The sequence below is a fragment of the Poromitra crassiceps genome (assembly GCF_964638095.1).
Source record: "Poromitra crassiceps genome assembly, chromosome: 3".
NCBI classification, from domain to species: domain Eukaryota; kingdom Metazoa; phylum Chordata; class Actinopteri; order Beryciformes; family Melamphaidae; genus Poromitra; species Poromitra crassiceps.
In genome coordinates, this window is record NC_139625.1 from 36,330,707 (window position 1) to 36,347,095 (window position 16,389).

General features: G+C 45.3%; 1 protein-coding gene across 1 annotated transcript in view; it reads left to right on the top strand.

The window, feature by feature from the left end:
- Window positions 1-15,025, top strand: part of arid1b (AT-rich interactive domain 1B) — a gene marked incomplete at its 5' end in the record, with an annotated part of 339,999 nt that extends 324,974 nt beyond the window's left edge. Inside the window, 8 exons of the mRNA XM_083633665.1 lie at window positions 960-1,101; window positions 1,795-1,964; window positions 4,114-4,246; window positions 6,049-6,168; window positions 6,599-6,674; window positions 7,083-7,821; window positions 8,824-8,954; window positions 11,940-15,025. Coding sequence (XP_083489791.1) covers window positions 960-1,101; window positions 1,795-1,964; window positions 4,114-4,246; window positions 6,049-6,168; window positions 6,599-6,674; window positions 7,083-7,821; window positions 8,824-8,954; window positions 11,940-13,763 — 3,335 coding nt within the window. The 3' untranslated portion in view covers window positions 13,764-15,025. The remainder of the gene's footprint in view (window positions 1-959; window positions 1,102-1,794; window positions 1,965-4,113; window positions 4,247-6,048; window positions 6,169-6,598; window positions 6,675-7,082; window positions 7,822-8,823; window positions 8,955-11,939) is intronic.
- Between the last annotated feature and the right edge of the window lie 1,364 nt (window positions 15,026-16,389).

Genomic DNA, 16,389 nt, shown 5'->3' on the forward strand with positions numbered 1-16,389 from the left:
TAAAAAGTCTGTGTGAACAGCCACACAAAAAAATCTGATGTGAGCAACAAGTCAGATTCAAGCACTAAGGATGGCTGTGTGAACGTAGCCTTAGAGTCTCTGTGTGAATGGATGTTTTTGGTGGGGGGGGGCACGGTCACATGCACAGAGGGGCGCGCTCTGAACTTCCTGAAGCCAGAAGCATAAGCTTGCACATAATGTACTTACACAAATGCACTCACATATAGCCTATTCTTGCTTTAAATACATGTGTGCCATCCAGCTCAGCACTCCGCACGAACCCCTCACCAAGTTCATGGCACACTCAAAAAAGAAAAAAGCTAAACCATCTTTAAACAGCTTCCAAATACAGTAAAGCGCTGTGCTGCGATCGCCCAAGTGTGCAATTCCCTCAGAGGAACCTCTCTCTCTCTCTCTCTCTCTCGCTCTCTCTCTCTCGCTCTCTCTCTCTCTCTCTCTCTCGCTCTCTCTCTCTCGCTCTCTCTCGCTCTCTCTCTCTCTCTCTCTCTCGCTCTCTCTCTCTCGCTCTCTCTCTCTCTGTCTTCTCTTCCTGCCTCCTTTTCCATCGTCTCTCCTTCCTCTGGCCCTTCTCTAGCAGTCCCTCTGTTCCCTGTCTCCCTCTGCTTTCGTGGAGGGAGGCTACCCGCTTGGTATAAGCTCAGTTCTCGTGTGGGGCATCACTGTGAGTGCTTTGGCCTTAAATCCAAAGTTATCTCCCTAATACAGAACCCTGCTGAGGCTAAAGCCTCTAACTTAACTAAACCACCTTCACGATCCTATCTGGAGACAGGAGGGAGCCCTGCGGTCTGAATGTGTTACGCTTTTTACAGTGTGTGAATCCAGGTCGAGATGTAGCCACAATCAAGCAATGCCTCTCTGTCTGTCTGTCTGTCTGTCTGTCTGTCTGTCTGTCTGTCTGTCTCTCTCTCACTCTCGCTCTCTCCCTCCCTGTCCACCAGCTAATTCAGGGGGCTCTCTCCAAGGCCCCCAGACCCCCCAGTCTTCAGGCAGCAGCTCCACAGCAGAGGCAGCAGGGGACCTGAAACCACCCACCCCTGCCACCACTCCTCTGGGCCAAGTCACACCACTGCCACCCAACAGGTAGCCTACTACAGTACATGGACATTGTACCACCACTACTACTACTACTGTTACTACTACTGCTAGTAGTATTGCAGTATTTCTTTTACCACCACCACTGTGGCCTACTACTCTAAGGCACACAAATTCTATTAAATAACCCATAATATTGTATATTCAACATTGATCCCAAAATGTCTACCATTTGGGATCTACTGCTATTACTACTGCTACTATCAATATTACAATTACTGCTGCTCCCACCTCTACTTCTACTACTACTATTACTACAACTATGACTAGTGGTACTACTACTACCACCACTACTTCTACTAGCCTCTACTTCTATGGCCACATGCTATTATATACCCTATGCCTATACCCTATGTCGTAACGTAATATATATGCAATGTATTAAGAATTTTATTACAAAAAGATGTCAATTTTAAACCTACTTTTACAAATGACTGATGGCACAAAAGGAAAACAAATTAAGGTACTTTTTAAGGGAAATTGGTTTGAGTCCTTAGTTGACTGAAAGGTAATACTGTATCTTTACAGACTGAATTCTTCATATCTAAGTAATGTTGAATGATAAAATTCAGTAAATGCCCCCCGCCCACCCCCATTTTCAAGTTTGTCCAATCCGTGGACTGTACCACTCTCACTCACCTTTGTTCCTTCCTTCATCCCCCACATCCTTGCCTGGTCTAGGACCAGTGTGAGCGTACAGGACCCCTTCTCAGAGGTCAGCGACCCGGCCTTCCAGAAGCGCGGTGCCTCCCTGCCCCCCTCAGCTTCCTACCAGCAGGGCGTCGGCATGCCTGACATGATGATGAGGATGCAGTACGATGCCAAGGACCCCTTCGCCGGGATGAGGAAGAGTGAGTGGGCGCCCGCTGTGACAACCTTTGACCCAAACGCTAGCCCCAAGCCCAAATTTGGGAGAATTCGAAACCCTTTCTCTCTTGTAACCGTAATCAACCATAAAATCCATCAGAAACACATTTCCATGAGGTTCTGTTCGGTTCAGTTATGTGTATAGGCCCTTATCACAAACATATCTCAAAGGACTTTACCTAGCAGCAGCATCACAGTCATATACTATCTATATATCTACACACAACATAGGTTACATACATCATATACATACATTGCAATAGTACAGAAGCACAGTATCTGTTTAGACTGGCGCCAATTTATATTGTCATTGTCCTATGAAATTGGCCAAAATACTGTATAGGATATGGAAAATAAGAAGTATTTAATTCCAGTGCTTTACGTCTACATCAGGGGGAAGGGGGGGGCGTTTATTTTTCAATTGTCAAAAATAGAAATCTTGCCAAACTCAGCGCAATACAATGTGTCTTTCTTTTTTCAGTCCAGTAATCCTTTTGCACAAGTAGGCGTCACAGTTTTCAAATGATCGATACCTCATTTTGGAGTGAAACAAAGCATTTCTTATCACATGTTCACATTTCTTCTGTACTACAAAAAATATGCTCAAACTCCCAGTCTTTAGATAAACTGAAAACTTCATCTGAAACTTGCATGGTTCTTTTGTCTAGAGCACTCATTGTTCTGTCGTCTATCTAGGTGGTCTAATTGACTGTAATGACCGTGTCATCTCAGATCACGACAGAATCGTGTGTGTTTTACTACTGGGGCTATGCAAGGAGATCAGTGCTGTGTGTTACACCACACATCCCGTTATGGAAGTGCAACACCTTTTCTTATGTTCTTGTAGCTTAGCCTTCATCTCATCCTAACTTTGTTCATCCTTTTCATCCTTTTCACTTCAAACTTTCATCCTTCCCACCTTGCTGAGAAGCACCTGTTTTGACCAAGTTGTGTGGTTTACTTTTGAGAACAAACAAGCAATCTTAGAAAGGATGGCGGCTCCTCTGAAGGCTGGGGAGAATGGAGTCTGAATGATTAATATGGTGGATGTTAGCTGCATAACAACAGCCGACAGCTTCAGAACAATAGGCCTCATCATGAAAACGGGGTTATTCATGGAGGAATGCAGCCACCTGGTGGCTGGAGTAAGGTATTACTCATCAAATATCTGTATCACTGGAGACTAAAAATCTTCTGCATGTTAAGGGCATGGTTATGTTCCTGTTACATGTTGAGCTAAAGTGAGCTAACAAGTCAGCCACAAGAAAGGTGCAATATTAATGTTTTTCACGAGATGCTGTGATGTAGCCACAAGAAAGGTGCAATATTAATGTTTTTCAGGAGATGGTGCTGTGATGTAGCTAATCAAGAAATATGCATTATAAATGGTTTTTCAGGAGATGTGTGCTGTAGCTAGCTAGGTTCTAAACAAGAAATGTGGTTAAAATGTTTACAGTAGTTTTCCTTTCTTGCTACACTACAATGTTACAATGCTGTGAGACGTAGCTAAACACAATATTAATAGTTTTTCATGAGATACTCAGTATTTAATACTGTGCTAGGTTCTAAACAAGAAAGAATGTTTACAGTTGTTTTCTTTTTCCTGATGCACTATAAATGTTTGCAATGCTGTGGTGTAGCTAAGAGAGGTCAGAATTGACCAAATTATATTTCAAATGGCTGACATGTGTTGGTAAATGGTAAAAAAATTGTAAATGGACTGCATTTATATAGCGCTTTTATCCTAAGCGCTTTACAATGTGCTAACATTCACCCATTCACACACCCCGATTAGATTAGCTTTAGACTAATTTAGATTAGTTTCAAATGTGTTTACTTTTGGGGCTTTAACACAGCTTTTGTTGCACAGAAATTAAGCACTTTTAAATGCAATGTAGTGAAATACAAGTTTTGAAAATTGTAGTGGCGCGTTGTGTCAAGTGTATATATAATGGGATTAATAGCTCGGGGAATGGTCCGGCCCCCGGCCCCTTAGGTTTCTGACAATGTGGTCCCCTGAACAATTTAGTTGAATAGCCCTGCGTTATGTTCACATCGTCCACATACTGTACAATCACTATCGTCCAGGATACTCTGAGATGCATTGACCTCCTGTGCTTTCATCCTCCACAGTGGCAGGAGCTGACCCCTACATGCCAGGCCAGATGCCCAGCGGCGGCATGCAGGATATGTACGGTCGGCCTCCAGCAGCCATGGGCATGGGCCAGCGCTCCCAGTATCCATATGGGCCAGGCTATGACAGGAGGTAGGCAGAGGAGCCACAACAAGTGGATAGCGTAGTCGTAGTAATAGTAGTAGTAGTAGTAGTAGTAGTAGTAGTTATAATTTATTTCGGTCCTCTGACAGTTTTCCAGAATGTATGTACAGTACATAGAATAATAATAAACAATAATGCATAGTATTTTATAACTAGCATCCTATAACTGCTGTGTCCTGAATTAATCCGCCTACCTATCATGTGGAACACAGAATTGTCATGGGTAGTGTAAGGTAAATAGATTGACGGATTTTATTTATATTTACTGGTCTCCATAGAGACATTTGTCTTGGACCATAAGAAAAGCTGCTGTCACTCCATTCCATTCCACTGCAAACACACACATAAACATGTATACAGGTAACGCATATTCAACAATAGGCTACAACAATTGCATCGCATATCAGTTAAAAAGTCTCCAAAGAATACCTGCACATCAGTGTAAAGTCATCATTAAATAAGGTGTGTATGGTTATAATAGTTATTGCTGTCATGTATTTACAATTTGACCAAAATATTGGATCTGTAATAACTGATGTTGGATGGCAGTTATGTATATCCATGCATGAAAACTTGCTTATTTGTTTTTTTTTTATATATATATATATATATATATATATATTTTTTACAATTTTCAGAACAAAACAACAGGCTCAAACAAAGACAAAAACAAAAACAAACATATATCAACTTTTCAGCATGCATAGTGATGGCAGCCATGTAAAGTGTCAATGTGCTTGCAAGATATGTGCGTGGGATCCCGCGCAAGGGGTCCATAAAGAGTCAGCCAGGCGAGTCATCAGTCACCTCTAACCTCGTCCAAATAGGCCAGAAACGCATCCCAGACCTCAGAGAATTTCTTAAGTGAATTAATCCTCAAAAACCGGAGTCTCTCCATAAGTATAACTGAAGTCATGTCCGTCAGCCACAGCTGGTAGGAAGGTGAAGAGGGGGACTTCCACTCCTTAAGAATAAGTCTCTTGGCGACAGTCGTCCCGTGTCAGGGACTGCTGCACAGCCATAGGGAAGAACAGCGAGGATTCTGAGCAGCCGAAGATGGCGAGTTCTGCCTCTGGCTGAAGGGCTACTTTGTAAGGCCTTAGAGTACCAATCAAATATCCTGGCCCAGAATCCGGAAAGTAAAGGACAAAACCAAAAAGCATGGGATAGTGTACCGTCTAACACCTGACACCTGTCACATAGCGGCGAGACGGAAGGATAGATCTTATGCAGTCTGGCCTTGGAATAATGAAGACGATGAGTGACTTGAAATTGGATCAGCTGGTGTCTGCTGTTAACCGAGCAGAGTTGGACCAAAGACAGACTCCTGTCCCATATAATTTCAGACAAATCAACACCAAGCTCCTCCTGCCACGCCTCTCTAATCCTCTCAGTGGGGACCCTGATGTGATCATCAAACAGACACACAAATCTGGAAATAAGATGCCTAGAGTGAGGGGGGCTTAACAAAACATAAAAAAAAACATGTTCACTTGGGAGAGCCTCAAAATCCCAAATCTTGGATCTAACGTAGTGTCTGACTTGTAGGTATCTAAGCCAGTGTGTGTTGGGCAAAATTTCCTTCTCAGAAGATCAAAGGATGCAAAATTACCATCTATGTACAGGTCTCTAATGGAAACCAGCCCCTTCTCACTCCAGGCATGATAGATTTTGTCTGACCATGGTGGTGAAAAAGAATGATTAAAACAAATTGGTGTGAGGACAGAAACATCAGATAGACTCAGAACACCTCTAATGTGTTTGATTTGCGTATTGTTTGATTCCCCCAGACCAGACCATGTGATGGGGATGGAGGGAAGCATGGGTCCCCCCGGGAGTCAGAACAACATGGGACCTTCCAACAGCGAGGGCAGCATGTACTCCCCCAACAGATACCCATCACAGCAGAGGTCAGCACCTGTGTATGTATATGTGTGTGTGTGTGTGTGTGTGTGTGTGTGTGTGTGTGTGTGTGTGTGTGTGTGTGTGTGTGTGTGTGTGTGTGTGTGCGCGTGTGCGTGCATGCGTGTGTGTGTGTGCGTGCGTGTGTGTGTGTGTGTGTGTGTGTGTGTGTGCGTGCGTGTATGTGTGTGTGTGTGTGTGTGTGTGTGTGTGTGTGTGTGTGTGTGTGTGTGTGCGTGTATACGTGTGTGTGTGTGTGTGTGTGTGTGTGTGTGTGTGTGCGTGTATACGTGTGTGTGTGTGTGTGTGTGTGTAAGTGCTACTGAAGAAAGACTGGGATAGATAAGTTATGTCTTGTCCATCTTTGCCACTCTGTGTCTGGCACTTCTTTTCATGAGCGAGTGCTAAATCCCTCATCTCTCCTCTCTCCTACTGCAGACACGATGGCTACAGCCAGCAGTACCCGGGTATGCCATATGGGATGCACCCCTCTGGGATGTACCCACAGCAACAGGTAAGGGACAGATAACCTACATGCACTCACTAATGTTTATTTTGACCTTTGTGATGGAAATACAGTGGTCCTAAAAACAAAAGGGTATTCAGTCACTTTGTACTGAAGGAAACTGGTATAAGACACTTATGAAGACAAATGAACAATTCATAGTTTTTCCAGTGACACAATTTAGCTCAACTAAAAGTATATATATATTATCCTTTTTATTGTAAAAGGGAGCGTGTGGGCAATCTCTGTTCTGTTTAAATTTTTGTCCCACTGATGTCATAAATCACTGATGATGTCATAAGTGATGTCATCAGTGATGTCAATTGAGGCAACTGATAGTTGATCATGGTGACATGATGTCATCATCAGTGTTTGTGTAGCCCAAAGTAACCCTAACCATTCATACTTTTGCTTCAGCAGGGATACAAACGGCCCATGGAGGGTATGTATGGCCCCCCAAGCAAGAGACACGAGGGCGACATGTATACCATGCAGTATGCCAACCAGCAGCCTGACATGTACAACCATTACGCTGGCTACTCAGGCCCCGAACGCAGACCCATCCAGGGACAGTTCCCCTACCCCTACCCTCGAGACCGCATGGCGCCCTCGGGGCAGGGCCAGCACAGCATGATGGGCGGAGGGCCCACCCCCAACCATGCCGCTGACGGCCCAAACATGTGGCCATCCAGGACAGACTTAGGCTATCCCTACCCCAACCGACAGGGGGCGCCCACACAGATGCCGCCCTACGGCTCGATGGGTAGAGACGACCTGGACGGCAGGCCCGGGCAGGACCAGTGGCACCGTCAGTCTCCCTACATGTCGTCATCGGGCGCCATGCCACCTCTGTCTTCGCGCCAGCCCCCGTCATCCTATTCCAACTCCCCGTCCATGGCCAACCAGCTGCCCAGAGTGCCCAGCCCGGGGCCCTTCCAGCGCTCCATGGAGTCCCGGATGTCACCCAGCAAAGCGCTGTTCATGTCCCCCATGAAGATGCCTAAGCCGGGAATGGCCATGCTGGGCTCGCAGGGCCCCGGGCCACTGGGCCAGTTCCCTCCCAACCTGAGGAGGGACCTCAACTACCCGCTGGGATCAGTGGAGGCCACCATGCCCATTCTCAAGCCCCGGCGCAAGATCACCTCCAAGGATACTGGTGAGAGATGAGTCCCATTATTTCATCTGTCAAGATTATGAATAGGGATTTAACATACAGTACATAATAGCTATACGCAGAGGGAGAAATGTGACACTTCCTGTCGGTAGGGACCGCAACTCGGGTGTTTCAGTTTTCCACTAGGGGGATCTAAAGTCTATTTCTTGAACAAATTTGTTTTTTCATTTTTTACAGTAGTACACCATAGCTTATTTGAACTATCCATTCCATATAAAATGAAGACGTTTTAGCATCATTAAATACGTTAATCTTGTTAAATAAAACTCAAGTTGTTTTAGTACCTGGAAACAAGGCGAACAAAGGCTCACTCTTGTATTTGCATACAGAGTTTCCATTGGCTATTCGGCTTTTGTTTACATCGTAGCCATGAGTTTCCCCCTCCCGCTGCCAGGGACTGTGGTCTCTCTGGCATGGTCTGAGTGCTTTAGCTAATGCAAATTTTTTCAGATTACAATGTGTGACGCATCATTTGAAAGCTTACTGTCTGCAGTTTCAGAATCTGTAAAAAACTGAAAAATGACCTCGGCCTACTTGTGGGTCGAAACGCCAGGGGCTATCACAAATGAGCGCTAGCCACCATAAAGACATATTTATGCGTGTGTGTGTGTGTGTGTGTGTGTGTGTGTGTGTGTTTTACGAGCCTCTTTGGTAGGTAAACTGCCATCATTTACAGGCCCTGCTTCATTCTACTGTAGGTTAGGGATATACAGTATATTTTGCTGGTAAATTCTGGGATTTACCAGCTACTTTGGGCTCCGAACAAAAAACATTAGATCCTTGCCCGAGCTCAGCTGTATGGCTAAACTCAAATTGTGAAGCACAACCAGATGAATGTTATGATGAAAATTACAATGATCTACTCTGTTCAGTATTACTTTCATCATGTGGACAATGAGCTCATTTTCCTCCTGGATCCATAAACACATAATTCACATAACACACATCATTCCTTGTCTCCGTCACCCCTCCCCTCCTACCCAGGAACCCCTGAGGCCTGGCGCGTGATGATGTCTCTGAAGTCTGGTCTGCTGGCAGAGAGCACGTGGGCTCTCGACACCATCAACATCCTGCTGTACGATGACAGCACCGTGGCCTCCTTTAACCTCTCCCAGGTGAAACCTAGCCTTTCCATGACTACACCTGACACCACTCATTATATCAGCCATTCCCAACCACTGGGCTGCAGCCTACTTGTGGGTCTCAGAGCGCCATCTAGTGGGCCACGGAGGCAGTGGTATATTGCCAAATGCTAAGATTGCAATTTATTTTTATTATGCCTCCGACGGCGATAGCCAGGCCGGAGGCATTATGGATCCGGGTTGTCCGTCCGTACGGCCATACGGACGTACGTCCATCCGTACGAGGTTCGTTAACGCGATATCTGAGGAACGCCTTGACGGAATTTCATCAAATTTGCCTTAAACATCCACTTAGACTCAAGGATGATCTGATTAGATTTTGGTGGTCAAAGGTCAAAGGTCAAGGTCACTGTGACCTCTCCAACGCCATTTTCAAGCTTGTTAACGCGATATCTCAGGAATGCCTTGACGGAATTTAATCAAACTTGTCTCAAACATCGACTTGGACTCAAGGATGAACTGATTCGATTTTGATGGTCAAAGGTCAAGGTCACTGTGACCTCTCAAATGCCGTTTTCCAGCTTGTTAACGCGATATCTCATGAATGCCTTGACGGAATTTCATCAAATTTGCCTCAAACATCGACTTGGACTCGAGGATGAACTGATTAGATTTTGGTGGTCAAAGGTCAAAGGCCAAGGTCACTGTGACCTCTCGAACACCATTTTCAAGCTTGTTAGCGCAACATCTCAGAAATGCCTTGACGGAGTTTCATCAAATTTGCCTCAAACATCGACTTGGACTCAAGGATGAACTGATTAGATTTTCGTGGTCAAAGGTCAAGGTCACTGTGACCTCACGAATGCCATTCCCAAGTTCGTTAAAGCGATATCCCAAGAACGGCTTGATGGAATTTCTGCCAATTTGGCTCAAACGTCGACTTGGGCGCAAGGATGAATGGATTACATTTTGGAGATCAAAGGTCAAGGTCACTGGGACCTCTCCAACGCCATTTTCAAGCTTGTTAACGCCATATCTCAGGAATGCCTTGATGGAATTTCATCAAATTTGCCTCAAACATTAACTTGGCCTCAAGGATGAACTGATTCCATTTTGGTGGTCAAACTTCAAGGTCACTATGACCTCACGAACGCCATTCCCAAGTTGGTTAACGCAATATCTCAAGAACGGCTTGATAGAATTTCTTCTGATTTGGCTCAAACATCGACTTGGACTCAAGGATGAACTGATTCCATTTTGGTTATCAAAGGTCAAGGTCACTGTGACCTCTCGAATGCCATTTTCAAGCTTGTTAACACATTGAGTGCCAAGGACGTCTGTGGACGTCCTAAAAAAAGTAACGAGAAGTGCCAAGGACGTCTGTGGACGTCCTAAAATCATAATTCATATTATTCCATAATTCTGCTGTTTAAGGTCGTACCCAGCCAGTGAGCATGAATCCCTTCAAGGGATCACACGGCGCCACCTTAAAAATCTACACAGCAGCTGCACCACCCACCTCAGATCCTTTACTTTGTGCAGGAGAAAGCGGAGAAAGCCGTGATCAGAGAGACACCGATGCATGCTGCAGCCAGAGCCACACAGATTGCTCTGTCTGCAGCCGACAGTTGGCTGCGATCCGCGCCCACAACTGAGCTCCTCCGCCTCTGTCTATCTGTCTGCATATAGTCTCTCCACACGACCACCCGCCAGAAAGGCAGCACCCGAAGCCGAACGGCCAAACCCTTTCCCGCAGTCCCGTTTGCCATTTCCTTGTCGCGCTGGGATCGGAGGCTGCGAAAAACGGAGGCTGCGAAATAGACTGTGTGCGTGTGGGGAGGAGTCTGCAGCTCAGGGGTGGAGAGGGGGGGAGAGGGGGGTGGGGCACGCAGGCTGCACAGAACTACACCATGTCACCACATCAGAAAACATTAGCCAGAGTCAGTGAATGTGCTTGAAATTAGAGTGCAAAAAGTATTCATAAAAGTGACTTTATCTTGAAAAGTAAAAAAAGACAGCAGAAAACCCTTGAAAGTGCTCTTCTTTCAGAGGCTGTCATTTCATAATGGAACTGTCTAGAAACAAAATTTCTTCTTTGAAAGAAGCAGGAGTGTCCAATGTTTCATTAGAGTCCAGCCCTATCCATATAGCCCTAATAGAAAAAATTCTATAGCTGTTTTCAACTGAATGGAAGTGAATCTGGCACAGGCTCCAGACAATTTTACTGAAGCGCTGTGGCACTCAATGTGTTAACGCGATATCTCAGGAATGTCTTGATGGAATTTCTTCGAATTTGCCTCAAGCGTCCACTTGGACTCAAGGATGAACTGATTACATTTTGGTGGTCAAAGTTCAAGGTCACTGTGACCTCACACACCCAATTTCCAAGCTCTGTAACGCAACATCACAGGAGCTCCCTGACGGAATTTCTTCCAATTTGCCTCAAATGGCGATTTGGACTCAAGAATGAACTAATGGCGGAGGCATAAGTCCGCGTTGCGGTCGTTCTAGTTTTATTTTATTTTATTGTAATTTACAAAGTTAGTTTTTGTTTATATCTAAATTTGCTCAAGAATTCGCATGAATAAATGTAACTATTAAATATTAAAATGCATAATTTAAATTACTAGTCCTTTTGTTTGTTTGTTAGTATGTATGTATGTATGTATGTATGTATGTATGTCGTCCTGAAAACTAATCCCATCCGAATAGGGCTTAAGTCAACCTTTCCTATTGGAGGAAGGACATATAAAATTGAATGGGGAGCAACATTTCAGATGACAATTTGTTTGACCATCCTAACTCATTAGTATGGCTTCAAGTCTTCAACACATCCAAGACTAATTGGGGAAAAATTGGGATTACAATGACAGATCCTATCTCCTGATAATGATCTGATAGTTAATCTCAGCTTTCCTGTAAAGCTGCAGTGGCCATCTGAGCCAGCTTGGCACCACATGACTGATTGCCTAATGATTAACTTGGTGACACTGATGATAATGTTTGTTTGTCGTCTAGCTGCCTGGCTTCCTGGAGCTGATCGTGGAGTACTTCCGCCGCTGTCTGATCGAGATCTTCGGGATCCTGGAAGAGTACGAGGTGGGGACCATGGCTCAGAAGAGCTTTCTGGGCCCTGCCCCTGGCCAGCACAAGGAGCCCGCCCCTGACCCAGAAACCGACTGCGACATCCAATCAGAACCCGAGTCTGCCGTAGGGGCAGAGCTGAGGGAGGAGCAACCGCGAGGGGTTACGGAGGAAACGCCACCTGCCGCAGCAGAGCCAGTGTCAGCAGAGGTGAAGGAGGAGAAAGAGGAGCCTGAGGACGAAACCGAAGAAGATGGAGAGAAAGAGAAAGAAAAAGAGCAAGAGGGAGAGGGAGCAGGAGAGGCAATTGACAAGGGGACAGAGAGTAAAGCAGAGTCTATGGACCAGCCTGTGACAGAGCTGGGACCAAGGCCCAAACAAGCCAGCAAACATGACAAGCTGCCCATCAAGATTGTCCACAAAGAGGACCTGCTTGAAGACATGACCGAGCACCTGGGTCACGTCACCGAGTTCACCAGCGGGCTGCTGCACTGGCAGGCTGGCGGGGGAGACTCCACCGCCCACATCCAGACACACTTTGAACTGCGGAGCGAAGCACCTGCCAGAGCGGAAGGAAAGACGAGAAAAGAAAGCGCACCGCAGGGCAACATGGATGAGGGAAAGAAACGTATCACCGCCACTATTGATGATGTTCTGTGCGCTAGGGTGGACGCCCTCTCCCATGCCCACCCTGCACGCTCCCTGCCCTCCTACCCCTTCAGGGTGCATCCGGACGGGGAGCCTGACCACATCACCCTGCTGGAGGATGAGCCACGCTGCCTGGATGAGGCGCCCCTCTCCACCGCCTCCGCCTGGCAGGACTCGCTGGCCAAGCGCTGCCTCTGTGTCTCCAACATCGTCCGGAGCCTCTCCTTCATCCCGGGGAACGACTCGGACATGTCGCGCCACCCGGCTCTGGTTCTCCTCCTGGGCAGGCTCCTCCTGCTCCAGCACCAGCACCCAGAGAGGAACAGATTGCCCCCTAGCTACCAGAGAGAGGAACAGCAGGAGCAGGGGCTCTCGAGTAGCAAAGAGGAGTGGTGGTGGGAGTGTCTGAGCACGCTTAGGGAAAACGCCATGGTCACTCTGGCCAACATCTCCGGCCAGCTGGATCTCTCCGTCTACCCGGACACCATCTGCCTCCCCATCCTGGACGGCCTCCTCCACTGGATGGTGTGCCCCTCGGCCGAAGCCCGGGACCCCTTCCCGTCGGTGCCCCCCCACTCCCCCCTTACCCCCCAGAGGCTGGTGCTGGAGTGCCTGTGCAAGCTGAGCATCCAGGATGGGAACGTGGACCTCCTGCTGGCCACGCCGCCCTTCAGCCGGCAGGAGAAGCTCTTCGCCGTCTTGGTCCGCTACGTGGGCCAGAGGAAGATGCAGGTATACAGGGAAATGGCGGTGGCTGTCCTCTCCCACCTAGCGCAAGGAGACCCCACGGCAGCACGCGCCATCGCCGTGCAGAAAGCTAGCGTGGGTAATCTGGTAGGCTTCTTGGAGGACGGTGTGAGCATGGCACAGTACCAGCAGAACCCTCACAGTTTGCTGCACATGGTGCACCCGCCGATGGACCCGCCCAGCGTAAATATGATGTGCAGGGCAGCCAAAGGTTTGTTGGCCATGGCTAAAGTGGAGGAGAACAAGGCGGAGTTTGTGCTGTACGAAAGCAGACTATTGGACATCTCCATTTCCTCTGTGCTCAACTCGGGGGTGGCGGCCATTATTTGCCAAGTACTCTTTCACTCTGGGAAAAGATTATGACAGTAGGAGAGGCAGGACTCGCGTGACAGACACTGAGATGGACAAGTTATTTCTGTGGTTTTCTATTTTTATTTAAACTAAATGAAAGAAAATGTGTTTTTTTTTATAAAATATCCACATATACAAAATATCTCTATATATGTATAGCTTCTGGGCCCCATTAAAAAAATGGTTTTGGGATTTGAAAGCTAATTTTAATACAACTATTTAATACCTGCTGTTGTTGGATTGCTATTGTTTGGCATTTGTTTTTGTGTTTACTTTTTCAGCCAAAGCTGCCACCAGATTTTGGTGCTGATTCATGTGGTTCCTTTGAGTCTTATGAGATGTTTTTTCGGTTTTATAAATGCTAATATACTCATCAACGTTTTGTTATGGAGAGTATTTATTTAAATTGTGACATTGTACAGTAGTTAGAGGTTTTGCCAACTGTTCTGCGGAAAATAAGAACACTGACTTTTTAAATTTAAATGTATATGTCTCCATCGCTGGAAGATAAATTGTGCAATAGGACTAGAGCAAGTTGTCCCTTTTGAGAACAACTATGATGTGAATTTTTAAAGACACCTGCAGTGTGTACTTTAGGCCATGGGGAGGCAGTGTTGCACCAGCCAATCAGCATTATGAGAGAAGCATCTGTCAAAAAGAAGTGTCTAATTTATCAATCATAGCCTCAACAACGTTCACAAATGAACTTTGTGTTTCCTAAGCACTTGTGTTATGTCTGTATTTTTTCATCACTATGTATATAGACCGTTGTACATTGGACACATAATTCTTTCAATCTCACAATCAAGAATAGCGAGAAATGGGATTTTCTGACAATTATAACAAATGCTTTTATTGTTGGTAAAATTTGTTATTGTTATTATACATATTTTGTTATTGGGGTCAAATATTTGAACATGGCAAATATAACAGATGTTTCAATGTAAAAAAAAATCCTGTATGCATTGTATTATAGCTGAGAAAACAATCGCTTTGGTAATCAAATGTGGAAGTGCCAGGGTGAGAGGATAACTAGCTGAGGTTACAGAAGCAACCTGAACATATTTATGTTTGTTAATGTCCTCCATTCCTGTCAATGGGCGTATTTAATGTCCTCCATTCATGTCAATGGGCGTATTTTTGAACCTAGATAATGCTCGAAAAGAAAACTCTGAAAAGAACCTTCAAAATGTCCTGAAAGCTCATTGTAAAATTTGCCTTTTTTTGTATGACTCCATGTCTCTCTTTTATTCAGTATACACATTTATACTCTGTGCTGCACATGTCACAAATAAATGTACGATGAACATCGTTAAGCACCGGGGACGTTGCATTGTGTCCAGACAATCTTAGGCCAATAAAACAAACATCAACTGCTTATTTGGGCTACTTCTTATTTCATAGAATGATTTGATTACAAATAATATCATTACAGGCACAAGTCATTCCTTCAGTGCTGAAACACTGACCTCAGTGCTCCAACACTTTAAAGTCCAGAGGACACTTGATAAGATGACCTGATTATTTTCTGTCTAATCATACAGTGTTCTCTTGACCTGTTCGGACCTAACAGAGTTCAAACTTTTCACTCAAGGACAGAGGCAGACACTTCTCCTTATGACCACGCACACATTTCAGGACTGCTGATATGTATCCATTGAATTGGTCCTCTGAAATGATTATATCAATGTGATGAAAAACAATGTGAGATCATTATCATCGGAAATTATGCAGATACAACCTTATTCTACTATGTATTTTCAGAAGAATTACTTTGACCATGATCAAGAAGTTGAAAGATCTTGATATGAGCGGATACAATAGAATAATAGCCAAAGGTCAAAATTATTTAGGTATACCTGTATAATAATTATAGCTGCTAGATGTGGTGGCCAGGAACAACTTTACCATTTAGTTATGAGGAAGAAAATGGGAACATTGAGTGGAAAATTACCCTAATTTGTTACTTCCTTGAGCCAGGTTGTATGAGGGGAGTTATACACCAAAGTAGAAGTTCAACTAAAGGAAAATAAATAACTAGACAACACAAACTACACCCTGAATAAATAAACTAACAGAACAAAAGGTGCATCGGTGAGGATGGAGAGAGACTGAATGGTCTGACGGTCATCTTAAGTCCAATGAGTGCGCTGGGCCCAGGTGCACTCAATCAGCCTAACGACCCCAACAGGCTACTTCAAGACAAGGTCGTCACACTTTTAGATGTTTTATTACAGGAAGTGTATGAAACCCATGACCAAAATAACCATACATTCTGTCATTGTCTTACTTATGGTTGGAATTCCAGTGAAAATAAAGGATCACTCTTTTTGCTGGGGACTCCCTGGAAGCCCCTCAAGGACACCTGGGGGTCACTGGACCCCACTTTGAGAACCACTGGTCTGTAACTGTGTGGAGTTTGCATGTTATCCATGTTCGTGTGTGTTTCCTCCCACATTCCAGACATACAGGTCAGGTGGATTGGAGATTCTAGATTCTGTGTGACGTGAGTGTGTTTGTCTTAGCTAGCCTTGATGGACTGGCAACCTGGGCTAAGCTCCACCTACCAGCGGCCTCTCTGTGACCCTGAACAACAATAAGCAGGTATGGTCGGAGGGCACTCTGTCTCATGTCTTCT